Source organism: Rhinatrema bivittatum, chromosome 9, assembly GCF_901001135.1.
Source record: "Rhinatrema bivittatum chromosome 9, aRhiBiv1.1, whole genome shotgun sequence".
NCBI lineage: Eukaryota > Metazoa > Chordata > Amphibia > Gymnophiona > Rhinatrematidae > Rhinatrema > Rhinatrema bivittatum.
In genome coordinates, this window is record NC_042623.1 from 41,686,654 (window position 1) to 41,714,336 (window position 27,683).

Here is a 27,683-nt window from a genome sequence, read left to right on the forward strand (position 1 = left end):
GCACAGAATACAATCTCATCCAAGTAGTCTGAGAACTATGAAGTCAAACGCATTCAAGCACTTACTTCATTATGTAGCTATTCACGGAGGATCTGATTCACCTTTTGGCCCTTTGAGGACAATAGAGGGAAGTATTTGGGGCTTGCAGAATAGTAACTTATTTAAAAAAAAAAAAAAAAAAGATATTTGGCACAAACCTGCTGTCACTATCACAAATAGTTTTCATTTCTAAAGCACTACTGGACATATGAAACGCTGTCCAGCTACACAGGCAAGGCTTCATGGAGCTTGCAATCTAGTTGAGATACAGAGAGGTCAATTTTCAATAAACTGCTGAGCAGAAAAAATTGCTAGTTAATTTTTTTCAAATTTTCCGGCGAACTTAACCGGCTAGGCTTGTTGCTAAAAATTCCCCCTAAATCTAGACAGACAAAATTTTTCTATGTAGACTCAGGGCAGATATTTGTGCGACTGTAGCTGTTCAGCAAAATTTAGCTGGTAAGCACCGGAAAATTCACATCGATCAACTAACTTGAAAATCTGCTTCAGAAACACCTGCAGAGCCAGCCCTTTTCTGCAAGGCTACATTGGAGTATCCTGTGAATTCTGGGCAGACACATTTTTCAAGTCAGTGGGGTAAGAATTATCAAAGTCAGAGGTGGTTTCAGAAAATTTACTAATGTATTTGTTTGTCAAAAACAGCAAGGCTATCATCTGGGAAAGCCAGGGTTTAAGATTTAAATTAAGTAGGCTCAAGATTTAAAAGATCATTCATAATTGCCTGATTTTAGATAGCTGGAGTGTAAAGAACCACCATAAATGCTCCACTAATGTCCTCCATTCTGACCACAGATTTGCCAACACCTATTCCCTCATAAATAAATGCACTTTTTAATTCACCTCTGAGAAACCTCAGACACAAATGAATTCAGGGCAGAATATTGCACTTTCATTACGTCTTATGGCAATGATTCTGACTCTTTTAAAAGGTTATACATTATTTTGAAAAATAGGAAAATGAAGCAGGAATAAACCTACTTCTTTTACTCTAACAGTCAATACACAAAAATGATTTTTGTATCCTTCTCATGCAAAAACTGCTGGTATAGGGTGAGTTCTGCTTTTCCCACCGGGGACCATGGTGTTTATCTAGAAAAAAAAACACTTTGGCATGTTCAGTACTAACACCTATATTACAATATAAAATATACACATCTGCTTCCCAATTTTTTTACAAGTCTGCTTTTATTAGAATTCACATTGTTATTTCCTCTCTCTTTCTCATGCAGATCTCTGTCATTTACACTTGTACTTGGCATACTTTGTAACTTCTTGCAAAACCTCTTCTATATATCTACCTCTCATTTTGTCATGCAGCATGCATCCATGATAATATGGATCTTCAGGTCTGTACTTTTATCAAAAGACACATATTGCACTGGCAAATACTATAAAGACATTAACAAGCAGGACTCATTCATACTATTTATAGCACTAAACAGCACTACTTTGATCCAATAAAATCTCAATGACACATACATCACTCATGTAAATAACTCTCAATCCCCACACCTCTTGATGTAAACAATTAACTGCGCATTCCTAATAGACCTTCATAATAGGCATCATTGTGTGGCAATCCATGCCTGTCAATCACTCTGCCTTATGTTTAATCATAGGTCAGTCCATAGTACATTTTTTTAAGGATTTTTATAGTGCTGTAGTGCTCCGTGTGTTTAAAATACTAAAATTATCCACTGTGCTGTTAACACCTCTAACCAAGCTTTTTATCTTCTTAGTACTTAATACTCAGTTCTTTGATACTTAGCTTTTAGTTGCGAAATCACAACTCCTGCCCAATTTTTCCAATCGGATAATCCAGCAATGCGACCGATACCACATTGCTAAGTCTGTGCCCAACGCTGTACAGGTTTCGGACGATGTCGTCCTTCCTCAAGGGCAAAAATTCGTTACTGCATCATAATGGCTCTCGGCGTTTTTTTTGTGCACCGAGAGCCATTATGATGCAGTAACGAATTTTTGCCCTTGAGGAAGGACGACATCGTCCGAAACCTGTACAGCGTTGGGCACAGACTTAGCAATGTGGTATCGGTCGCATTGCTGGATTATCCGATTGGAAAAATTGGGCAGGAGTTGTGATTTCGCAACTAAAAGCTAAGTATCAAAGAACTGAGTATTAAGTACTAAGAAGATAAAAAGCTTGGTTAGAGGTGTTAACAGCACAGTGGATAATTTTAGTATTTTAAACACACGGAGCACTACAGCACTATAAAAATCCTTAAAAAAATGTACTATGGACTGACCTATGATTAAACATAAGGCAGAGTGATTGACAGGCATGGATTGCCACACAATGACGCCTATTATGAAGGTCTATTAGGAATGCGCAGTTAATTGTTTACATCAAGAGGTGTGGGGATTGAGAGTTATTTACATAAGTTACACTGGTTCCCTTCTCAAATTAAAAGTTAGAGGACGACATTAGGGTTTCATTGTTTACATACATCACTCATACCATTCTTTCACACCACACTCATTACACATCCAATTACTTGTCATTATTGATATTCCTTCTGCCATACACAGCACAACCCACAGGAACTGGCAACACAAAAGTTCTATATAAACAACAGACCAGGTTTATTTACAGAAAAAAAAGAAGGTAAAAGTCAAGCCCAGCTAATTTTTGCCAGCCAAAGGGAGGGTTGTGGGGATAGGAAGTGGCTAGTTTCTTCTCCTTTCTCAGGTCTGCAAAGGTATGTGCACTGTTTTGTTGCTGGTCAGCCATCCACACAAACAGCAGGAGCAAAGTGTGTGAACATTTTAACACACATAGGGGCCGATGCAATAAAGTCGATGACTGAACAGCCAGCACCCACTCTCTTAACGCACGCATGGCGCCCCCAAGGAGCGCCATGCAATATTAAAATTAGAGGGCGAACGGTTGGCACAAAAACCAACACCGGGTTTATCGGCGTCAGTTTTCATGGCTGTCCGCCGGTAAGGTAAACCGACGCCGATAAATTCGGTTTTCGTGATGGGTCCGACTATCAATTTGGTGCAAGACGCACATTTTTTTTTTTTTTGGCATCGGGAGTGAATGCCTAATAACCTCATTCACATGCATTTGCATGTGATGAGCGCTATTAGATTCACTCTGCGTTGGACGCGCGTTGAATATGCGCTAATCCCCTTGTTGCATTAGGGGATTGATTAGCGCCTATTCTACCCGCGTCCGACTGCAGGTTAACAGGTCGCTCGGCTCAGTGCACCGTATTGCATCGGCCCCATACTTTGCATTTACTCAGGTTTCAAAGGAGAACATGATCGTTTCTCTCCAAGAAACTGGTGCAATATACTTGGGCCATTGAAAATTGCTGTCAATAAGTTTGTAAGAGTACAGAAAATTAAGAAAGAGAGAAAAAGACTTAAACTAAGAGAAGAAAGATAATGCAAATGCTGTGAAGGGTAAGAAGGTTTCTTTCATCAACTTTTCTGTTTTCCCTCAAGCACAAAAGTATTCAAATTTCTTCCATAGGAAGTAATGGGATCTGAACAACAACAGCCGTGCTCTAGCCTATACTTATCCCAGCCTTATGCAGGAGTGAATATGCTCAGATCTGAATGGTTGCAAAGGTGAAGAGAAGGCTCAAATGAATTTGGGTGAATGGATGTTGGCGGGCATGCTTGTGTGTACAGCAGAGAGCATGAACAGAGTATCTATGGCGCTACTCCTTCTGCATGCTCCAAAAATCTTTTAGGGACTGTGTCAAATTTTTTTTTTTGGCTAAATATTAGCTTTTATGACAATTGACGTTCAGGTTTTAGTATTTATTTGTCCTCCAGAAGCCAAAGAGAATTTGAGTGAATTGAGCCCCATGCAAAAGATCACTGACCCTATGTTATTAGAGCTCTGATGATAAAGCTGGGAGTAGCAATCTGTTATTAACGGAGCTACTGGAGAAGCAATCTGTTAGGGAGTTAGCCATCAGATATGCTGGAGAGTGGGTGGATCCTTGGACCGGTGGCAGATGACCACGTCCCCAGGGGAAGATCCCGAGAGGGACCACCAGTCAGGCTTGAGTATGAAGACAGACACACACTAGTTCTTTTATTAACTAGTATGTTGAACCATCAGAGGTGGCAGTAGTGAGCTGGAGTGCCCGGCAGGGCTGTAGTCCCTCAGGCACTGGAACAGCGATCCCTGGATGGCTGAGCTGTTGAGAAACTGAATATAGTGAGTAGGCAGGGTATGCAGAGTTCAGATAAGGAACCTTGATAGGTCTCATAGAAGCCCAGGAGTTGGAATGTATAGGCCCTCGAGGAGCGAGTACCTGGTTCCAGGGAAAGCTCTGAGAGAGCGATGGTAACTCACAGATGTAGTAGGCAGCGATGACTTCCAGACAGAAGTAAATACAGGAACAAGTCCGCGAACGTGGGCCCTCGAGGAGCGAGTACCAGTTCCAGACTGCAACCTGAAAATAAAGAGAGAGAGCGAGGCCCCCGAGGAGCAGGTACCCCTGGTAAGTCCAAAGAGGCAGAATAGCTTGGAGTACGATTCCCCTTGCTAACTCGATCCGTTAGCAAATTCTAAGACCTTATATATCCGTAGCGGATGACGTCATCTCAGGGGGACGCCCCTGAGGTTCGCGCCAGTGCCAGTACTTCAGTCGGGGCTGTGCCGCACGCGCGCCCCTAGGCCTCCAGGAAACATGGCGGGTTGCAGCGTCTAGCCGGTCCGGGGACGCCGGAGGACTTCGGCAGGAGGACGCCGCAGCAGCCAAACTTCCCGCGGGCGAAGAGGGAGTCGCCAAAGAGGTAAGGAGGGCGGAGAGAGGGCGTCGAGAAGCGACGGACACAACACCCTAGAAAAGGATTTATCAAACAGGTCTGGTTTTCAGAGTAATCAAGCTAAACAAATTATGGTTCTCAGATCATATGTACGCAGATGTATCTGTTAAGTATTCAGACCTGTTTGCAGCCCTTGCTAAGAATTCCTGCCCCAGAAAGCATAACCAATGGTCGAAATCAGAAAGCCAGGAATAACAAGCAAGTTCCTCAGTTTCACAAGAGGTGAAAGCTACGTGTCAAGGAGATTCTGTTAAGTGTAGCAGATCATCACTGATGCTGAGCAGGAAGGAGTTAGAAGAGATACTGCTTTTCTTTCGGTCTGGGGTCCCATAGGGTCTGAGGGACCTTTTAATGGGTCCTTTTAGCCTTTGAAAATCTACTTTATGTGGACAGAGATGATCTATCTGCATAAATCCTTGTTTTATGAGAATAGATGGAAGTAGGGTTTCTATATTTATTACCATGGGTAAGGTTCACAACTTTAGATTTTCCATTACCCTCCTCATTTCACTTTACCCAGCTCCCCTATTAAAAGTAGACACTGCAAAAACATAATGAACTAGCCAATGCAAAGAAAGACCAGAGATTTCTGTGTTATTTACCATCTGTTATTCAGCACTGGGAGCTTGATAAGATTACAAGTCAATAGGTAAAGACACTCTACAAAGGGTAGGGGGAGAAATTGGGAAAATAAGTTATCTCTTCATCCAAAACAGGCCTTATTGCTGACTTCCTATCTGTGGTTATGACGGTGAGAATGGAAGAGTTCTTGGAGGAGAAGTCCATTAATGGCTATTAATCAATTTTACTTAGGGAATAGCCACTGCTATTAATTGCATCAGTAGCATGGGATCTTCTTAGTGTTTAGGTAATTGCCAGGTTCTTGTGGCCTGGTTTTGGCCTCTGTTGGAAACAGGATGCTGGGCTTCATGGACCCTTGGTCTGACCCAGCATGGCAATTTCTTATGTTCTTATGTCCTGCTTAAAGGGATCTGATGTGACCCAGGGAGATTTTTGGGCCAGTCCTGATTTTTAAACTTCTATACCAAAACAATGAGATATTTGTAGTCCTGTTTCTTCCATCTGTAATCAGCACCTTACATCATCAAGAGGGGATGTAATAATAAAACAAGAGTGACCTCCCTCCGGAAAATGGGTCACATTGTGAGCATGTGCTTAGATATACAACGCTGCTGCGTATGTCATGTAGCACTATAGAAAGGTTAAGAAATGTTAAGTAGTAGATATCTGTGCTTCACATTGCAGAAAACAAAAAAACAAACTAAACAGGGAAAATAGCTGTAACAGTAATGTGTCATGGGATGACCACAATACATTGTGCAATATATATATTTTTTCTATTTATTTATTGGCATTTTATAAATCAAAGCACGTATACAATACTTTGTACAGAGTCTTAAATGGAAATAACAAAGAAATATCATAAGAAAACAATTATATAATCAACAACTATTGTTAACCATTGTGAAATAAGAAAAAAAAATAAGAAGGAAGCAAAGAAAAAGAGGAGATTATAAGGCAACTATAAAGAAAAAGCCATAGGGTAGATTTTAAAAGGCCCGTACGTGCGTCCACACACACGGACGCAGCTATTTTATAACAAGCGCGTGTCAGCGAACGCATGTTATAAAATGTGATGCCTGCGTGCACATGCGTGCCGGAATTTAATGTCCGCGCACGCATGTGTGGGCAGGTGGCCTCCTCCACGCGCAGGGGGGCGGGATTTTTTTTAAATCGAGTGGCGACGCAAGCGAGCCTTTGCCCAGTTCCCTACCCTATCCTTCCTCCTCTTCCCCTCTCCTCCATGACCTCTAAACCTACCCTAGCTATCCCCAATTTTTTTGTTTTTATACTTACTGCTCCTCCGGAGCAGAAGTAAACTCCGCGTGCTGGCCGGCTGCTGGCGCACACTTCCCCGGCACAGCGTCTAATGGCACTGTCCTGGCCCACCTTCCCACCCCGCCCCTTTCTTGAGGCCCGGCACTTCTGCGCGTACGGGGAGTTACGCGCATGACCGGGCCCCTTTATAAAATGCGCACGGCGTGTGCAGGGCCCAGCCATGCGTGTAACCCCCAGATTTTATGCGCACTGGCGATTTAAATTTCGGGCTTGTGTTGTGTTTAACATTATACTTGTGAAAGGATCTGCTGTATTTAGTCAAAAGTGTGTAACAGGGAGCACTTTGAAAATAAAACAAATTAAGAACAAGAGATGCCCCGGTTCTCAGTGTCTCGGCAATTTCCTTCTTTAACTAGCTCTGTGAGGCACAGATTTGCTGAGCACATCATTTTCATAGTAGCGCAGACAACACTGTCTTAAAAGGTTTGCCTTGGAGTTGTCTTCTTAATTTTCATCTTCTCTTCCAATCTAGGGATTCCTCATACCTCAGCTGTGCCTCATCATCATCTCAAAACCGCACCAATCAAGACCATCTGGATTCAGGTTTCAAAGAAACATTTCTGCTGCTCCAGCTGTCGCACAAAGTAATTGGGGCCAGCTGGATGTCAGGATGCGAGTGGTTGCCCTTATAGTGCTACTCTTCTTTTGTAAGGTCGCCGAATTTAGGAGGGCAAAAAATGGAAGCTCCAGAAACAGAGCAGGCAACGGTGGTAAAGCTGGCCGCTCTCGGAAAGGCTCCAGCACTGTCAAGCGCTACGCCCCGGGTCTCCCATGTGATGTGTACATCTATCTTCATGAAAAATACTTAGACTGCCAGGAGAGAAAACTGACCTCTGCTCTGCCCGACTGGCCTGAGGATTTAATGCACATGCTACTAGCCAGAAACAGGATCCACAAGCTGGAGAATAACATGTTTTCCAAATTCCGAAAACTCAAAAGCCTGGATCTGCAGCAGAACGACATATCAAAAATAGAGGACCAGGCCTTTTTTGGTTTAAGCAAACTTACAACACTACTACTGCAGCACAACCGAATTAAAGTTTTGACTGAGGAGGTTTTTATTTATCTGCCGCGTCTAAATTACCTGCGCCTCTATGACAACCCTTGGCACTGTAGCTGTGAGATGGACACTCTGGTGACAATGCTGCAAGTTCCGAGGAACAGGAACCTGGGAAATTATGCCAAATGTGCGAGTCCGTTGCAATTTAAAGACCAAAAACTGAAGGTCATACGATCTGAACTGCTATGTCCATTAGAAGAAGACATACAACCCTACAGCCAAATGGCATTGAGCAGTGGGGTTGTTAAACCAATTGTGGATTCCTCTGTATGCCACATTTATATGTTCCCTACACCAACACTGGATTGCAGAAAAAAAGGTTTGTAGTAGTATTATCAATACAGAAACTCAGTGGTTCACTACAGATGAGTTGGGAATTAGAGTTATCGACTGCGTGCACATTACCAGAAGACGCCCAGTTAGTCCTGGCTTTATCCCAATACATATATGAATTTTATATTTTATTGTGGTCTCTCTGTCCTCCAAATGGATTTTTCCTTGCTGCACTCACCCTGTGCCTGAGACAGCTTCTTAGCTTGAATTACTTAAACCACAGTTCTCTTTTCTGGGATCAGTACAGGATTTACAGCCTCTTGTAATGTTCAAAGCAGGCTCAGTTAACTATATCCACAACAATTCTTGTCCAAGGTCAGGATATTCAGGTTTACTTCCACACATACTTATAGAAGTTTAACAGGTCAGAATATTCAGGTTCACTTCAAGGGTCATGGATCTCCTTATCTGGGCTCCACACATGGCCATGCAGCCACCAATTTCCTGGGAACACGGTGTTGCTCCCAGAGAGCTCTTTTCAAGCCTCAGGACCCAATCCAGCTGCATCAAGCTTAGTAAAAGGTCTCCTTCCTTGCATAATGTGGATTTACCAGTGATATAATGTGGCTTAGGAGGAAAGGCTCCTATGTTACATCCAGCAGGTTCCTGACTAGGTTTCATGCATTTAATTTATCAATATCTCTTTGGTTGAACTATCTTCCTTCAGAAATACAACTGTTTCCATCCTTCTCCATTGTAAGGATCACATTTTAAAGCTCACTTTATGGGAAAAACCAGCCCTTGAAATCCAAACACAGTCAAATTTGGGAGGTTTGAAGGCTCCAGAGTCTGAGACAAAACAGGAGCTGGTTGGGTTTGAAAACCCCAAACCCCAAATTGCTTGAGGTCGGGTTTTGCAAAATGCATGTCTGAACTCCACTCAATTTTACTTCTTGATCTCGAACGCCTCTTAAGAAACTGACTGCCGCTGCATGGGTATAAGATGTTTGATAGATGACAATGGTGGAATGATGCAATTTAGGATGGGGGCGGGTTATCCAGGCAAGCTCCTTCTCCCAGCTACTAGCTAATATGTGAAGGTGTGGGAGGAGCAGTTGTTGAAGACTATATCAATCGCAGTCAAATGTCACCTAGAGTGTCATTTTCAAAGGCATTTCTGTGGGTAAAATTCAGTTTTATCAATGAAAATGGCCTTTTGCAAAACAGCCTGACTGATATCTGGGTAAATCTATGTGCTTATGTCCTGTTCACACGTAAGTTTACCCAGACTGAGAAAAGGCACTCCCAGAGATAAAACTGGGGATGGGTTTGGACTTATATGCATACTTTTGGATTTTTGAAAGCATGTGCTTAAATTTTCCTGAAAATTATCCGTGCACATAATAGCCAGGTGTCTGCAGTCAAATTTGGTGGCTCAGTTTTCAAAGTCGACTTAGACACGTAACTCTGCTTTGAAAATTGGTGTAACTTCTGAACATTTTCCCACCCAATTTAGAAAGATTGTAAATTGAGCCCCATGTAATGAACACTGACTCTAGGGTTAAACGGGAGAAGAAGTTAAAGGTTTGGGGGGGGGGGGGAGAGCATTTGAGAAGCTGGGGGGGAGGAGCGATACCAGAACCCAGAGGCAGGCAGGGAGGGAGCAAAAAAAAAGGGCAGGACAGATAAGAAACAGCCCAAGGGAGCGAGGAAGGAGTTAGAGGAAAGACATATGGGTGAAGAAAGATAAGAGCAACAGTGATAACACAGAGGCAAACAGAAAGAGAAAGAAAGAAAAAACAAGTAGAGACAAGAAGAAAAAGACATGCAAAGAGTAAAAGGGAGAAGACAGGATGAAAACATTAAACTTGTTTATTACTTTTTCTTGCTTGGAGGAGATAGATGCAGGAATTCAACCCAAAAGAGATATCAGAGCAGCATGGTGCCAAATACAAAATGTGAATGCCTGATAGGGTGGGGGAAAATTGAGTTCCTTTCTAAAAGATTTTTTTGGAACAACACGGTAACTGAATGTGACTGGCATTTATCATAGCTGTATAACTTAATTGGGAGAAGGAATTCTAAAGGGCTTTCTTTCTTGAAGGAAATTTCAGGTTTTCAAGATTAATTTGTAATTGTGTACCCCCGAAGAATGCAAAATCAAAATAAAACTGTAGCTCTTTGGCCTAAGCAAAATACCAATGCTAAAACACAGCAGGTAAGGTCTATCTTTAGTTTTGGGGCGGGGCCAACACTTACATGCATAATTCTGTATTTTAAAACTGGAAACCGCAATGTGTGTAGGCTTTTTATCCGCGTAACTTTACTGCTGCTCCTGATGAGGAGCAAATCTGCAGAACTTGCATTTTAGGATTTATGGGATAGGGTGAGGGGTCCAGGTCAACTGGGGGTGGGGGGTGGGGGGTATGCAGGATGAAGAGCCAGAGGGGTTTGGAAGACATCAATATTAACTAAACAAACTGGTGGACTAACTGGAAAACTGTGAATGTCCTTTGCGCGAGTATGTTTTAAAATCCGCTTACATACACGTGTAAAAGCTGACAAAGTCCTATAGAAGACACCTGCACACTAGCTTTGCTCGAGTAACCACTTAAAAAATTAGGAGCATACTTATGCACGGTGTATTTTAAAATGTATTGCACATTTGTGCACACAATTTAGAATTCTAGCAAATCTTCGCTCACATGCCAATATGTGCGTGCATGGGCACATGTGCATCTCATTTTAAAATTAGCCTGTGAAGATTCTTCAGCCTGAGAGGAGATACAATATAGGTTTATAAAATCATAAGTGGGGTACCATAGGTAAACACGGAATAAGTCAAAATTGGCAACCATGAATCCAACCCCATTAATTTAACACATGGGGTCCCCCAAGGCTCTTCCCTCTGCCCGACCCTTTTCAATATTTACCTTCTGCCCCTATGCCAACTCCTTGCTGACCTTGGTCTTACTCATTATATCTACGCAGACGATGTACAGGTACTCATCCCTGTCACCGATTCTGTGGCCAATGCCCTCAAAACCTGGGACAACTGCCTCACTTCAATCAACTGCCTCCTCACCAACCTCAATCTCGCCTTAAACAGATCAAAAACTGAGCTCCTTTTCATCTTCCCAGCTCGCCACATTCCCCCCTCCCTCATTTCATCCCTTCTCCTTTTCCCAACATGTCAGAGGTTTAGGTGTCATTCTTGATAATCATCTCAGCTTACAAAAATATATCAATAACACGGCCAAAGATTGTTTTTTACAAACTGCAGGTACTTAAGAAATTAAGACCTCTACTACATCACAACGACTTCTGGACTGTCCTCCAAGCCACCCTATTTACTAAAATCAACTACTGCAACTCCCTACTTTTGGGCCTTCCCTCAATCTCAATCAAACCTCTCCGAATGCTGCAAAATGCAGCGGCTAGAATCCTCACCAACTCACGCAGATCAGGCCATATCACTCCAATCCTTAGAGATCTCCATTGGCTCCCGATCCCATCCAGAATCCTCCACAAGAGTCTTACAATTATCCACCAAACCTTGCACAACAAGAATGGGTGATGGGTGGGAGGGAGAAAAAGGGTGGGGGAAAAAAAAATATATAAATAAATAAATAAATAAATGGATGAACTGCGTGGCTTGCTGGGCAGACTGGATGGGCCGTTTGGTCTTCTTCTGCCGTCATTTCTGTTTCATTTCTATATAAGAATATTCATTGGCTTAATGACTCCTTCCATTACCACACCTCCAGCAGACCCACTAGATCCACTTACCAAGGGTCCCTGTCTACACCCTCTCACAAACTCACCAACACATCTCTACCAAAGAATGTGCGCTTTCCATAGCGGGACCAACAATATGGAACTCTATGCCACCCGAACTATGCCAAGAACACTGCACAACGACCTTCCAAAAAAAGCTAAAAACCTGGCTGTTCAAACAAACCTATACTTAAAACCTCTTTTCCCCCCCTGAGTTAATAGCCCCCCTTTTTTTCCCACTCCCCCCCCCAAAACCAAAACCTATAAGCATTTGTAATATAGTTATTGTTCACTCTCTTATTAATGCCTTTCCTAGGTCATTCTGACCCTTTTATTTTCTTACTCTCCCCATGTTCCTTTGATATCCCTGTTACATGTAACTTTATTTTTCCCTCTCTCATTTTAAGGTATTACACCCCTAGTTACTTGTAAACCGATGTGATATGCATATGAATGTCGGTATATAAAAGTTTTAAATAAATAAAATAATTATTGATTCTTTCAGATAGTACAGGGACTAGGGGGTCACTCATAGAAGCTAATAATTAGCACACTTAAAACAAATCTGAGAAAGTATTTTTTTCATTCAGCGCACATTTAAACTATGGAATTTGCTACCAGAGGATGTGATGAAAACAGTTATAGTGTAACTGGGTTCAAAAACAGTTTGACAAGTTCCTAGAGGAAAAGTCTATACACCATTATTAGCCCTAAAAACTTGAGAAAGCCACTGCTTATCCCTAGTTATGAGCAAAGAGGATTTGGATCTATTCTTTGGGATCCTGCCAGATACTTTTGACCTGGACTGGCAACCTACAGAGACAGGATGCTAGGCAGATCTTTGTTCTGACCCAATGTGACATTTATTATGTTGTTATTTAAATACGTGGGGAGGCAGGAGTCAGGTTGCATATAGATCACCTCATAGGAATGGCACAAAAGATGTCATGAACAGGGAGGTAAAGAGAGAATATGGTGTATAGAGACAGGGTAGTGTGCCAGAAGCAAAGAGCAGTAAGAGATCCACAGTAATAATATTTCAAAACAGTTGTCAGGAGGCTCATCAGACTTAATCGGTTATCAATCACAGCCGTGGCTGTCCCTGGCCTCCATTGGCACTGTCCTATCAGCTTCAGAGAAACATGAAGTACCCACCCAGAGCAGGAAGTCAGGGCCAGCCATGGCTATAGTTTGCCAGCCTCCTGCTTCCCTATTAGCCTTTGTCTAAATAGGGAACTTCGGCTCATTCAAAAATTATTATCGTGCAGCAGTGAGAAAGAAAATAATGAGAAACCAATGGAGAAGGGGAAAATTGAGACAGGGTGCACAAGAAGAATACGATCCTGGTGAAAAAAGGAAGATTAGGAAGAGGAGAAGAGGAAGAGGAAAAGCAGGGTGCACAAGAAGAATATGATCCTGGTGATAAATTCTAGACTAGTGATGGGCAACTCCAGTCCATATGGACTTCAAAGCGGTCTGCTTTTTAGGATATCCACAGTGAATATGCATGAGATGTATTGGCATACAAATGAGGCCGTACAAGCCAAATCATGTGCTGTGGATATCCTGAAGACAACACCAATTTACAGAACTGGAATTGCCCACCATTGTTCTTCAGGGACTGAAACTGGGAAAGGGGGATGAGATGACTGAGTAGGATAGAGCAAGCCACATAAAATTAGACCGAAAGAAAAAAAGACCGAAATGTAACTCTGAAGTAGCAAACGGAATGGGGAAAAGGCATTGCCATCCGTTGTGATATAACAAAGAAAATGAAGGAGCAGAGAAAAAGATGTTTTCTGTTTGGTCATATAGAGCCTCAATGTTTGAAATGTGCAAGGACATTTAACAAGGTGAATGGCTTGTAGATTTTGCTTGAGTGCACTTATCAAATGTCTTGCTGGAACCATATGCCGGACAGAAAATGGCAAATCTGAGTTGTAAAGAAGGCAGAAATATAAACTGAGTTTGTGAAAATGAGAAAGGCAAATCCTCTAATAAAACAGAGACCGTCTGAACGAGTCAAATCTTATGTAAGTAAAGAGAAGGAAAGGAGATGAAGGGGGTAGAACAAATTCCTGCAGAAAAAGAAGAAACCCAGATCAGTCTTAAAAAAAAAAAAGAGAAACATTTCAATTACTCTGCAAAGGGTTGGCCTGCTGGTTCAGTGGCAGCGATGCCAGCTGCCATACAGAGTATCCCTCATTTATTTAAGATTTACAGCCCAATCATAATCAAAGCTCGAGGCGGGATAGAGCAGGGGTAGCATTCACAGCCCCTGTGGGGGAGGGAGTCATGGCCATCATTAAAGGCAACACCTGGTGGTCAGATTTAGAGCCCGGGATACAGGGTTCCAGAAGGAGCTCTGGTGTGCATGGATCCCAGCCTCAGAATCGTTGCGGCAGTGGGAGGGAAGGTTGATTAGAAACAAGGGGGAAATCCCAGATATAAATGAAGGATCCTGGTGCCAGAACCCCAGCCCTAGTTCCAAGTGAGCTGGAATTAAAAGAAAAAAAATAAAAGGAGGAACTACCGGGCAAACCCCCCCCCCCCCCCCCAAAACCAAACATAAGGACAACAGACTTTACTTCATGAGGGGCGTAGTCTCAGGGTGTCTGTGGGGCTGGTTTCTACGGTTAGAGTGAGCAATTTCAAGTTCTGGGTCTTAGGATTTTAAGGAGGTGGCGTGCCCTCTGTACATAAGTGGGGTTTCTATTGCCAAAATCTCCCCTGCATATAAGTCTTAAACCTCTCACAGTAAGGCAAAAGAGGTTCTTATCCCTAGCCTGTGGCTAATCCTGTGTGTCATGAGTTTAACACTGGCAACAATGCTTGCACCATTTCAGTCCTTAGCAATGACGCCAAGCCAAGCCACAATTCAGTTCCCCAGATTCTGTTTATTGAGTAACAGCTAACACTCGAGCATAGCGGTAGCAGTTTAACAGAGGAATGTAGCAAGACTTAAGGCAGCTCAACCTTTAAGCTTCCAAGCAGATTCAAGCAAGAGGAGAAAAGCATCATAGTCCTACTGCTCCTGGGCTGGCTTGAACAGACTGAAAGGATTCCATGCCAGAGTTTCCATGAGATTGACTAGGGTAACCTTTACAGTCTGGAGTATTAATTTATACAGCCTGAGGCACAGGTTACAGACAATTAGTGACAGAATACATTGCAAACTTAAATGTTCAGGGTTTTCTAAACAACACAATTTCCCCAAAAGCTGATCAAGCATGGCTCCAGGGTACTGAACTATCACTACCTGGCTTCAGCATTCCCTACATTAGGGGTTTCAAAGCACAAATTAACCAATCAACAAAACACACGCAAGCTGCTCCAGCACTGATTAAGGTAACTTCAGCCTAACACGTCTGGGTGTATACAGCTCAGTCTTTCTGCTGTCTCTAATGCTGAGCTTCTCTCTCTCAGACTAAGTTCTAGCCAATAACTTTAAACTTAAAGTAGAGCAAAAGCTCCTCTCCTTGAGTTCCCTGTTTTTATCCTTTTATTTCTTTTAGAGCTGTCCATCTCTGGGTTTCTCATGAGTTGTATTCTATCCAGGTTAACCTTCGGCAACAGTTTCTAATACTTTGCTTCAAAGTCTAACCATCTGCTGCTTTCTAAACAGTCCCCAAATCCCCAAGGGACTAGCCAAATTCTCCTGCTGTTTCTAGGCAAGAGACTTAGCTTAGACTGGGAGTGTCCACCTGGTTCTGTCTCATCCTCATCAGCACTGTACTCCATTGTTTGCCAAGTACCCTTTATTTCTATCTCCTCTCCCTTTGCTTTTCCCCTCCCTCTAACTCAGCTCCTTTTGTACACTACCTTTCTCAAACTAGGTAACTGGAATCCTGGGATTTGTAGTCCTACTGGTGTACTCATTTAACCCAGATTCAAGCGGTTGCTGCCTGTTGCTTAAAGGTTGTCTTTTCATGCAACGACCACTACCAACACACCTAAATCATCACAATTACACACTGGAGTTTTCAGTTACTGTTCACATTATCCAACATTATCTAATGCCTTACTTTATCCATAACATATAAATTATGGAATAGTAAAAAAAGAAAAATCTTATAGCTATTTTTTATATTACCCAAATGACCATGGGCTTACTTTACTTTCTTTGTGACAAAGGTAAAATATCTGCTAAAAGATACTTAACAAAGGGCCTCATATACTAAGATGGTAACTCTCAAAGTAGCATACAGGCATGTGTGCATATTAGTCAGCCCATGCCCAGGGATGAGGCTATTTTATTACACACATGCGTATATGCGTGCATGTTATAAAATAGCTTGACTGCACGCTCATGTGCACTCAATTCTAAGAGGGCACATGCCTGTGCATTCTAATGCCACTTCTATCGCGTAAACGGGGGGATTTTAAAGGGCATATACATCCATATCCCAGTGGCTTTTAAAATCCGCTCAGCACACGCACATTCCCTAATCGATGTGCGCTTTGGTCTTTTAAAATTCACCTATAAGCATTTTCCCCCATAGACACAGAATGGGAAAAAAGCCTTAGTAAGTCAGGCCCTTCATCTTGTCCATCTCAAGTTAATAAATAAAAGTAAGCAAAATGTAAGCAAAAAATAAAAAGTAACAAAGAAAAATGTCCTTTGATAATGTTAATCTGATTATTTGTATGCTGTGATTACTTTTCTTGGACTATCATAAGGGTAACCCAATGTCGCAGTACATGAGTTCTTGAGACCAGGTGGGTTCCCTCTGCAGATGAGGCTTGTAGCATCTGAAGAAGAGCCCAGGGTGATCTCAATATTTCTTGTACTGTAACATCTTTTAGATACCCTTATGTTAGTCCAGAGAAAAGATAACCCAGCTTAAAAAGAACCTGTTTCTCTCCAGGGCCAGTACGGCTACTAGAGCGCTGCCTTATAAAACTAGCTATTCACATTACTTGCTGGACAGAGAAAACCACTGAAAGCATTTTGGTAAGATAAGAGTTTGTGGTCTATGGTGTTCTTTAGTTAGGTGTCTCCATCTGCTGGTGGGGATATGTTAACCAGTAGTCTAGACAAATATGGATACATTAAGCAATTAAAACTGTGAAATCTTTCATGAATGGTGCTACTGAACTAATCAAATTCTGATCCTGCCGTATTACTTGATAGCATTTTACCTTGTTGAAATGAAAAGATCTGAAAATGGTTTAAAAGTCCTTGCTCTCCATAGCAGACCAGACTTTTACTATACTGTTTTTTGCTATATGGTTGCTACTTTGTCTTCCAGCTTCATTGAACCACACAGTAATTCCCCTCACTATGTAACTCTCTTTGATTTAAATTGCTTATTAAAAGCAGACAATGTACAAAAATGACTCTATAATATGGCTTTTATGATCCTGATTAAAACCACAAGCCAACTCACATTTTTTGGCAATTAAAAAAAAAATATATATAAGGGGCAATTTTCAGTAAGCTGCTTAGCAGTGAGATAACATGGGTAACACGTGTGTCTTGCCCCTGCTTTATCTGCAGCTAGGGTTGCACAGGGAGAACCATGTGTGCATATTTAAAAATATAATAAATGTACACAGTTTATTCCTCTGACCGCCTCACACTTCCAGGAAAAAATACATTTTTTTTCACTAAGCAACTAAATTTAAAACTCAGCAAGGCACGTTTTCCAAACTGCTAGATCCCTTTGAAAATTGCCTTCCACGTGTTGCTTTTTTTTCTCAAAACTTCCATTTGTTGCTTTTACATGTTTACTGTTTAAGAATCAAACCCTCATTTTATTACTAACAACAAATGGCCTTAATGACCCAGATATTATTTAAAACATATCTTTTTTTTATTATTATTCTTTAAGATTTACAGCACATTCCAGCTGACATCCCTCGGGACATCGTTAAGCTTGATCTATCCAACAATAATATTAAGATCTTACGATCAAAGGAGTTTGATGAAGCTCAGAATCTGGAGATATTAAACCTCAGCAACAATGGAATGGAACAGATAGACCCTGGTAAGGAAAATGTATTGACACCAATAAAGCAAAGGAAATGTAATTAGCTGGAGAGGAGAGTTGTTGTTTGATACTAGCTTCATAACATCATAAAAGAATAAACTGCAATATCAACAGTAACAGGAAAAAAAAAGAAAAAAACAGAGCTGGGTAGCAAGTGCTGTGCTCTGCCATGCAGAAGGCCTGGGTTCAAATACTGGTTCACTTCTGTTTCTGGGGACGCTGAGGAGGCAGTGAGCATGGACATTGCTGAATGTGACACCTACTGGCTGGACTTGGGCTTCACGTTAGCCAAGCTCTGTAGGAAGCTATGGTCTGTGGCCTGAGTGCAATGACTGGATTGGTGGGGGTAGGGGAGTAATAAAATAGGGAACAGCCCTGCAAATGTTATGCTGGTGGACCCTTGGACCGAGGGGAAGTTGGCACTGCCTATGGGGAGGTGCCCTACAGGCCCCCGTCAGTAGACGAGGCGGAAGAGGCGCAGAGATCCCGCTGGAGCTTCACCACTACCAGCCCGCATTCCCTTCAGGTCGAGCCCTCGGGTGCTGGGGCCGGATGGACTTATTGTGGGGTCTCCGCAGAGGAGGAAATCCCGATGAGAGAGGAGAATGTAGCACAGGCCAAGGTTGGAACAGGAGATAAAGTCCCAAGGGGAGATCCATGCAAGGATCGAGATGGATGGAGTGGCTTGTAGTCAATGTCCAGGCAAGGGTCATGGCAGGTGGCATAGCTTGTAGTCAATGTCTAGGCAGGGTTTGTGGCAGGCAGCGTAGCTCGTAGTCAATGTCTGGTCCAAAGTCAAAGCCAAGTCAAACCAAGGAGCGAGAAAGAAGGCTGTGGATGAGGAAGAACTCAGGAACGGCAAAGCACAACACTAGGAGCGTGGAGACCTATTGCCAAGGCAAGGCCTGTAGACAGGGGCTTGCCTTATATAACCCCTGAGCAGTGATCTTATCAATGAGAGCCGTGGGAGTTTTCCCACCATAGGCCCTTTAAATTGGGCAGAGAGACGTGCACACGCGCCTCGGGACTCGGGCTGCAGAGGAAGACGGTGGCATTCCAGCCACAACGGACAATGGAGCAGAGCTGGTGGCCCGAGCCAAAAAGAATGACAGCGGTGTTCAGTGCTGCGAAGCAGGGGTATTGCATCGGCAGCAGCTCCTCTCTTCTGCCAGAGAACCCAGGCCTGCCTCTGCTGCGGCAGTGTGGCGATAAGTGAAGCCGGCCATGGAGTCTATTTTTAAGGCCGGCAAATACAACAGAAATAAGACTCATAGAAACATAGAAATGACATAGAAACATAGAAATGATGGCAGAAGAAGATCAAACGGCCCATCCAGTCTGCCAGTAAGCTTTCACACTTATTTTTTTCATACTTAGCTGTTATTCTTGACCCTTAGAACCAAAAAGTTACTTATATTTCCCTTACACCCCCGCCATCAATATAGATAGCAATGCTGGTGTTGCATCTAAGTGAAGTATCTTGCTAATTGTTTAGGGGTAGTAACCACCGTAATAAGCAAGCTACTCCCACGCTTGTTTACCCAGCCTGTGCAATTCAGTCCTTATTGGTTGTTGTCTGAATATAAATCCTCTTTTCTTCATTCCCCCCTGCCGTTGAAGCAGTGAGCTGTGCTGGATATGTATTCCAAGTGAAGTATCAGGCTTAATTGATTCTGGGTAGTAACCGCCGTAACAAGCAAGCTACTCCCTTGCGTTTTTGTGGATGCAAATCCTTTTTTCCACATTTCCTCTTGCCATTGAAGCATAGAGCAATGTTGGTGTTGCATTAACCGTATGTATGTTTATTGAATAAGGATATTAATCTCCAGGTAGTAGCCATCATTCCTGCAAGCCACCCCCATGCCTCTTCTCTTCATTCACATCCTCTAGACTTTATGGATGCACAGTGTTTATCCCACACCCCTTTGAAATCCTTCACAGTTTTAGTCTTCACCACTTCCCCCGGAAGGGCGTTCCAGGCATCCACCACCCTCTCCGTGAAGAAATACTTCCTGACATTGGTTCTGAGTCTTCCTCCCTGGAGCTTCAAATCGTGACCCCTGGTTCTGCTGATTTTTTTCTGATGGAAAAAGTTTGTCATTGTCTTTGGATCATTAAAACCTTCCAAGTATCTGAAAGTCTGTATCATATCACCTCTGCTCCTCCTTTCCTCCAGGGTGTACATATTTAGATTCTTCAATCTCTCCTCATAAGTCATTTGATGAAGACCATCCACCTTTTTGGTCGCCCTTCTCTGGACCGCCTCCATCTTGTCTCTGTCTCTTTGGAGATACGGTCTCCAGAACCGAACACAGTACTCCAGGTGAGGCCTCACCAAGGACCTGTACAAGGGGATAATCGCTTCCCTTTTCTTACTTGATATTCCTCTCTCTATGCCGCCCAGCATTCTTCTGGCTTTAGCTATCGCCTTGTCACATTGTTTCACCGACTTCAGATCATTAGACACTATCACCCCAAGGTTTCTCTCCTGCTCCGTGCACATCAGCCTTTCTCCCCCATCAAATACAGTTCATTCGGATTTCCACTCCCCATATGCATGACTCTGCACTTCTTGGCATTGAATCTCAGCTGCCATATCTTCGACCACTCTTCCAGCTTCCTTAAATCCCGTCTCATTCTCTCCACTCCTTCCGGGGTGTCCACTCTGTTGCAGATCTTAGTGTCATCCGCAAAAAGACAAACCTTACTTTCTATCCCGTTCTGTCGCTCACAAAGATATTAAACAGGACCGGTCCCAACACCGATCCTTGCGGTACACTGCTTAAAACCGCCCTCTCTTCAGAGAGAGTTTCATTTACCATCACACATTGTCTTCTGTCTGTCAACCAGTTTGCAATCCAAGCCACCACCTCAGCACTCACTCCTAAGCTTTTCATTTTATTCGCCAGTCTCCTGTGCGGGACTGTATCAAAAGCTTTGCTGAAATCCAAGTAGATGACATCGAGTGCTCTTCCTTGATCCAATTCCTTGGTTACCCAGTCCAAAAAGTCAATCAGATTTGTCTGACAGGATCTTCCCCTGGTGAATCCATGCTGCCTCTGGTCCAGCAATTCTCCCGACTGTAGATAGTTCACTATTCTCTCTTTCAACAGTGACTCCATTACCTTTCCCACCACCGAAGTGAGGCTAACCGGTCTGTAATTACCAGCCTCCTCTCTGTTCCCATTCTTGTGAGGCGGGACCACCACCGCTTTCTCCAGTCACTCGGTACCACTCCCGTTTCTAGGGATCTATTGAACAGGTCACACAGCGGACCCGCCAGCACATCTCTGAGCTCCCTCAGTATCCTGGGATGAACCTCATCAGGCCGCATGGCTTTGTCCACTTTCAGTTTCCTCAGCTCTTCCCATACATTTTCTACTGTAAATGGAGTTACATCTACTCCATTCCCCTCTAATTTGTTAACTAGCAACGGTCCTTCTCCAGGGTCCTCTTTAGTGAACACAGAACTGAAGTATTCGTTTAATATTTCTGCCATTTCTTCAATTTCACTATACCACTTTGAACTTTTCTCTTTTCACTGATGTATCTGAAAAATGTTTTGTCACCTCTCTTTACCAATCCTCTCTTCCACTTGACTTTTTGCCGTCTTGATTACTTTCTTCGTCTCCCTCAGTTCTACCAGATATTCTTCTTTGTGCTCCTCCCTTTGGGATCTTTTATATTTCTTGAACGCTTTTTTTTTAGCCTTTATTTTGTCAGCCACCTCCTTGGAGAACCAGATAGGTTTCATTTTTCCTTTGCTTTTCTTTACTTTTCTAACATATAGATTAGTTGCCTTGTAATTGCTCCTTTTAGATTGGTCCACTGTTGTTCCACATCTCTCTTGTTCTCCCAGCCTACTAGTTCTTCCCCCAGGTATTTCCCCATTTCATCAAAGTCCGTGTTTTTGAACTGCAAAACTTGGGTCTTTGTGCTTCTTTTCTGTATCCTTTTTGTGATATTAAACCATACCGTTTGATGATCACTGGTGCTGAGGTGGGCGCCCACCTGGACATTAGTGAGCACTAAATCGAGTATAGCTCCTTCTCTCGGGGGTTCCATTTCCATTTGTTTGAACAAAGCTACTTGCAGGGCATCCACTATTTCTCTACTATTGTTAGATTCTGCAGATGGGATTCTCCAGTCTACATCTGGCATATTAAAGTCTCCAACAATCACCACTTCTCCCTTCTTTCCTATCTTTTGTTAGATTCTGCAGATGGGATTCTCCAGTCTACATCTGGCATATTAAAGTCTCCAATGATCACCACTTCTCCCTTCTTTCCTATCTTTTGGATGTCGTCAACCAGATCTCTGTCCAGCTCTTCCTTTTGGTTTGGAGGCCTGTAAACCACTCCAATAAAAATGGATGCCCCATCTTTTTTTAGGTCGGCCCATAGTGCTTCTTCATTGCCCCATCTTCCTTGCAGCTCAGAAGCTTGGATATTGTTTCTGACATAAAGAGCCACTCCTCCTCCTTTCCTATCCTCTCTGTCCTTCCTTAACAAGTTATAGCCTGGTATTGCCATATCCCAGTCATGAGATTCCATGAACCATGTCTCCGTGACAGCAACAACGTCCAAGTCTCATGTCACCATAGACCAGGGGTGGGCAATTCCGATCCTCGAGGGCTGCAAACCAGTCAGGTTTTCAGGATATCCTTAATGAATATGCATGAGAGAGACCTGCATACACACTGCCTCAGTTGTATGCAAATCTATTTCATGCATATTCATTAGGGGTATCCTGAAACCCGACTGGTTTGCAGCCCTCGAGGACCGGCCTTGCCCACCCCTGCCATAGATTAATAAAAACCACTTCCAACTGAGCTAGAAGTGAACAGGAAGAAAGAACAGAGCTAAAAACACCATTAAAAATAAAGATAAAACAAAAAAGTACACAGAATGTATTAGAAACAGAAAAGTATTCTCCTCAGAATATTTCCCCCAATATTCCGTGGTTTTAATTCCAAGATATAATATAGTCTATTCTTTCCTTATACTCTAAAAATGGCATCACGATGCTTTGAAGTTGTAGCACTTTTTTTTAGATCAACATAAGAATCATGCAAAGATTATCTGCTCAAAATCATCTGCACTCCTTATTTTCTGCAGCCCCACACTGCCCATCTGCACTCTAGTTATGTCTCTTTGCATCAGGAGGAGAAACTTATGCCTTGCTGGCTCTCTCCTTTGCTCTTCCAAGCCCTCTGAAATGCTGCTGCCAGACTTATCCCTCACAGTTTTTCCACTCCTTGCCAGTCGCATACTGCTCAGACTCTGCGCTAAAGAAACTCTCCTTTTATATTCCCTCTCAACAGATGTTCACTGCATGCTTTCAAAACCTTTTCTCTCTTTACCATACACCTTTATGTTTCTGTTCAGTATCCTAGTCTCTGTTAGTCTAGCCCCCAACCTTCCCGTGCTCTGTACAGTTTCAGCTCATTTTTTCTTGTTTCATTTTGATGAAGTCAGCTCTGTATTCCAGCTGTCTTTATTACTTCCACTAGAGCCAGATGTACTAAGCTTTTTTTCCCCCATAAACATAAAATGGGAAAAGCCCTTTAGCACATCTGGCTTTAAATATCTTTATGCCTCTTCTCAAATCTCCCTAGTCTGTCTAGCCCTTGCCAAACTGCTGAATTATTACACCTGCTTAGCATTCATTTAGTTTTATTGCTCACCTTTTCATTGAATTTGCATGGTAAATAAAAGGTAAACACATATAGAGAGGTCCATATTCAGAATATTTATCTGGCTAACTTTGGGAGAGCCAGACAGATCTTCAGGGCTAAAGTAACCCCCGAAGCAGGTCATTTTTGTCTGGGCAAATTGTTGCCTGCACAAAATCTATCTGCATAAAAAGAGGCGAGGCTGGAAGCATTCCTGAGTGTGGTAAAACTTTAGCCAACACTGTCTGGCTACAATTATGTGGGTAAGTCTGACTGGAGAGAAAGGCTGTCCTAAGGTTATCCGGAAAAGGTTCTCTGGATATATTCAGCGGCAAACTTATTTGGATATGTCCCACTGAATTTCCACATAAAGTTATCTGGATAACCTACCTACTCACCAGCTCTTTGAATATGGACCTCATAATAATTTATACATACTTAGGTATATATTTATTGACCTCGGTTCTTCCCAGCTTGATTCTTGAGTCTACCTCAGCAGGTCTGTGATATACGATAAAAATAAACTACAGCAATAGAAGGAAGGAAACCATCTCAGCGATAATGGAGAGTAACTCTCATCATACTCTCAGTTTTATTGCTTTATATATATTTCCACCTACCTCCACCACTACTTACTGTTGCAAGATCCAAATTAATTGAATTAATAGCCTTTCCCTTTTACCTGCCTTACCCCCAGGGATAGGCAACATCCAGACCCATGAACACCAATCCACTCAGGTTTTCAGGATGCCAGTAGTGAATATGCAAAAGATAGCTTTGCATGCACAGTGCTTCAACTATATGCAAACTTATCTCATGCATATTCTTCACTTTATATATTTATTTAGCTCATGCCTTTTCATTGCTAGCTAAAGGTCATTAGAGAGATAGCATGTAAACCCGAGCTGACTGGTGTCCACGGGGACTGGAGGTTGCCTACCCCTGCCTGCCCCACACCTCTTCCCTTCTACTCTGCCAACAAAATACTAACTACATTTTTCTGTACATCTTCACCTCTGCTTATTTTCTTCTGTTGCACGTATTCTATTTGCTGGGTACATTCCCCCTCCCCCCCCCCCCCCCCCAACTCCCCGGCCAATATCTGACACAAAGCAACAGATTAGTATTAAGTTGTGTTTATTCTTTTTCCTTTCTCTATTCCCTGCTAGAGCTAAATTTAACTGTAGTACATTTTTTAAAAATAGTTTTATACTGAAACTGGAAGCTACTGCTTAGGTTTAATAAAGTCAAGTCATATTCAAGAAAATGTAAACAGATATAAATCACCTGGGATCTCTACTTTAGAAAACTATAAACACTGTTAAATTTAGCTATAGGGTTGTAAAGAGATGGAGAGAGAAGAGAATTCAATTATAATGAACAATTATCCCAACATCTGATCGTTTCAGATGAAGGGGGAAAAAAGAAATATACACAAAAGCAGATGAACAATGTAGATGTAGAAAATCAGCGCTCCAAAGTAAAGCTGCATAGTTGTCGTTGAAATCTTGGCCTAACCTCCATAATAAATTCTTCCTTTAAAAAACAGCAGTCAGACCCTCATAAAGAGGAATATATTGCTACATTCCACATTACCATATTACTGCAATTTCTATCCATCTCCCCCTTCCACCACACTGTAAAACAGACATTGACCCCTGCAGCTGAGGGGAAGACCACGTGGCTCACTTTCTGGAGTCCAGCCACTGTCACTCTCGAATCCATCAGTAGGTGTCACTGCAAAAGTGATATCTGCAACAGGGTTCTCAACCCAGTACTCAGGACACACCGAGCCAGTCAGGTTTCCAGGATATTATCTTCACTGAATATGCATGAGATAGATGTGCATGCACTGTCTCCCTTCTCTTGGCTCTATACTGTTCTTATTTCAAGATGTCCCCAGGGGCAGAAGCTGGAGATGGAATGCAGCTGAGACCTCCAGGACACACATGGTAATATTTTCACTTAAACAGAGAGGCTGACCCTTGTAACAAGGATATGCATTGTGCAGAACATAAAGTGCAGGAAAGCAGACATACTACAGAGAGGAAGCTATAAATTAAATGGACAGTTTAAAACTACTAAAGAGATATCATAAAATATATATATATAGTGTGTGAATTCAACGGCAATCAGAAATGAATTTCTACAAAGTTCAGTTGTGCTGTGCTTTTCTTTATGTAAGAACTATTTAACTCATACATATTCACCTTTAAGAATTACTAAGCCCAATAATGACTCTTAATTCAGTTTTATTAACTGGGAATTCAGCATTTAGTTCAACATGCACTCCTGGGGAATGCTGCATAACTGGCAGGGGGAAATGTGGAAAAGAGGATTTACATTCAGACAACATCCAACAAGGCATTGATCTGTGCAGTCTGGGTAAACAAACATTGGGGTAACTTGCTTGATGCGGCGGTTACTACCCTTAACCATTAAGCCTTATGCTTCATCTTGGATGCAACTCCAACATTACTCTCTGCATCAATAGCAGGGGGTGGCAGGAAATTCGAATCAAACAGTTACCAACAAGGGCCCTGAATTTGGTGGTTGGGGAAACAGATAAGTATAGGAAAATATGTGTGGGAGCTTGTTGGGCAGACTGGATGGGCCATTTGGTCCTTTTCTGCCATCATTTCATTTCTATGTTTCAATGCAGAATTCCCCAATCATGCAGACTTTTCTAATTAGCGCACAGAATTTTGCTGAGGGATAAGGAGCAGCAGTTGGAACATCTGCCCAGGCAGCTAGAAGAGAAGGGAGGTGACTGCATAGGTCTGGCTAGTGCCAGCTTCCAATTCATTGCCTCTACCTTTCCAGCACTCCTCTGCCCTTTCCCGCTTCTCCCCTGTGGCTTGACTCATACGCACCCTGTGGACTCTGAAGCTGCCAGCTGTTACCTGCTCTCATGGGGGTGCAGCTGGTTGGGAAATTGACCTACTTGTTTTCTAAAAATTGTCCCCGGAGGGGGCGGGGTTGAACCCTGGAGTGAGAAAAAGAGAAAGCTGAGGGGAGGGGATTAAAACTGGGACAGGGGGTTGTTGAACTTGGATAGGGGATAAAGAGGTGAGAGAGAGACGGGGGTGAAGTGCTGGAGGTGAAGTGCTCAGCCTTATGATGGTCTTTTACAGTACTCATGGGGGATTTCTGCATACAATTTTTAAAATTCTGTATCTGAGTAATAACTTTATTTTCTATAGTGCATTTTAAATTTATTACTCAGTGATTATATTATTATTATTATTATTATTTTACAAATAATGTCAGAAAAATTTTTCAGAATTTCAAATTTCTTTTGCACAAAATTTCCCCAGACATACATGCAATGTAGCGGGCATATGGTGCTGAGAAAAAAAAGTGTATGAACCTGCTAGGATGGTCTGTATTGTAGCACAATTCCTACTGAAAATGTGATTATATCTTAATCTAGACCCTAATAAGAGAAAAAAATAGCTCTAGACAAAAAAGATTATGTATATTCTGATTATTTATTCAACAAAAAGATTCAACAATAAGTATCCTTTTTATGAAAAAGTATGTGAACCCTTCATTCAGTAATTGATGGCACCTCCATGAGCAGCAATAACTTCAGCTAAACATTTCCGATAACTGTTGATCAGTCTCTTACATCACCCTTGAGGAATTTTGGCCCATTCTTCCGTATAAAGCTGTTTGAACTTTGAGACATTTGAGGGCTTCCTTCAGGTCTTGCCATAACATTTCAATGTGGTTCAGGTTGACACTTTTGACTTGGATGATCCAAAATACAAAACCTCTTCGTCTTCAGCCATTCTGTAGTAGGTTTAATTGAATGTTTAGAGTTGTTGTCCTGCTGCGGCGCCCACCTTCAGGCTCAGCTTCAGCTCACGGATGGATGGTCTGGCATTTTTCTCTAGAATGTTTTTACATAAAGCAGAATTCATGGTTCCATTAAGGATGACAAGGGATCCAGGCCCTAGCCCCACAGAATGATACCTCCAAAAACATGCTTGACAGTCGGGATGAGATTCTTACTTTGAAAGGAAGTATTTAGTTTTCACCAAACAAAATATTTGTTGTTGTGATTGAAAAGTTAACTTTTCTGACTAGTTTGGAGGGTCTTAGAGTCTTG

At 42.4% G+C, this 27,683-nt stretch overlaps 2 protein-coding genes across 3 annotated transcripts in view; one reads left to right on the forward strand and one right to left on the reverse strand.

The window, feature by feature from the left end:
* FBXL13 (F-box and leucine rich repeat protein 13) overlaps nt 1–27,683 on the reverse strand; it is a 310,049-nt gene that overhangs the window by 176,467 nt on the left and 105,899 nt on the right. The window lies entirely within an intron of this gene.
* Nucleotides 1–27,683, forward strand: part of LRRC17 (leucine rich repeat containing 17) — a 55,727-nt gene that overhangs the window by 20,271 nt on the left and 7,773 nt on the right. The window contains exons 2-3 of the mRNA XM_029617149.1: nt 7,265–8,171; nt 17,737–17,892. Of these exons, the coding sequence (XP_029473009.1) occupies nt 7,403–8,171; nt 17,737–17,892 (925 nt within the window). The 5' untranslated portion in view covers nt 7,265–7,402. The remainder of the gene's footprint in view (nt 1–7,264; nt 8,172–17,736; nt 17,893–27,683) is intronic.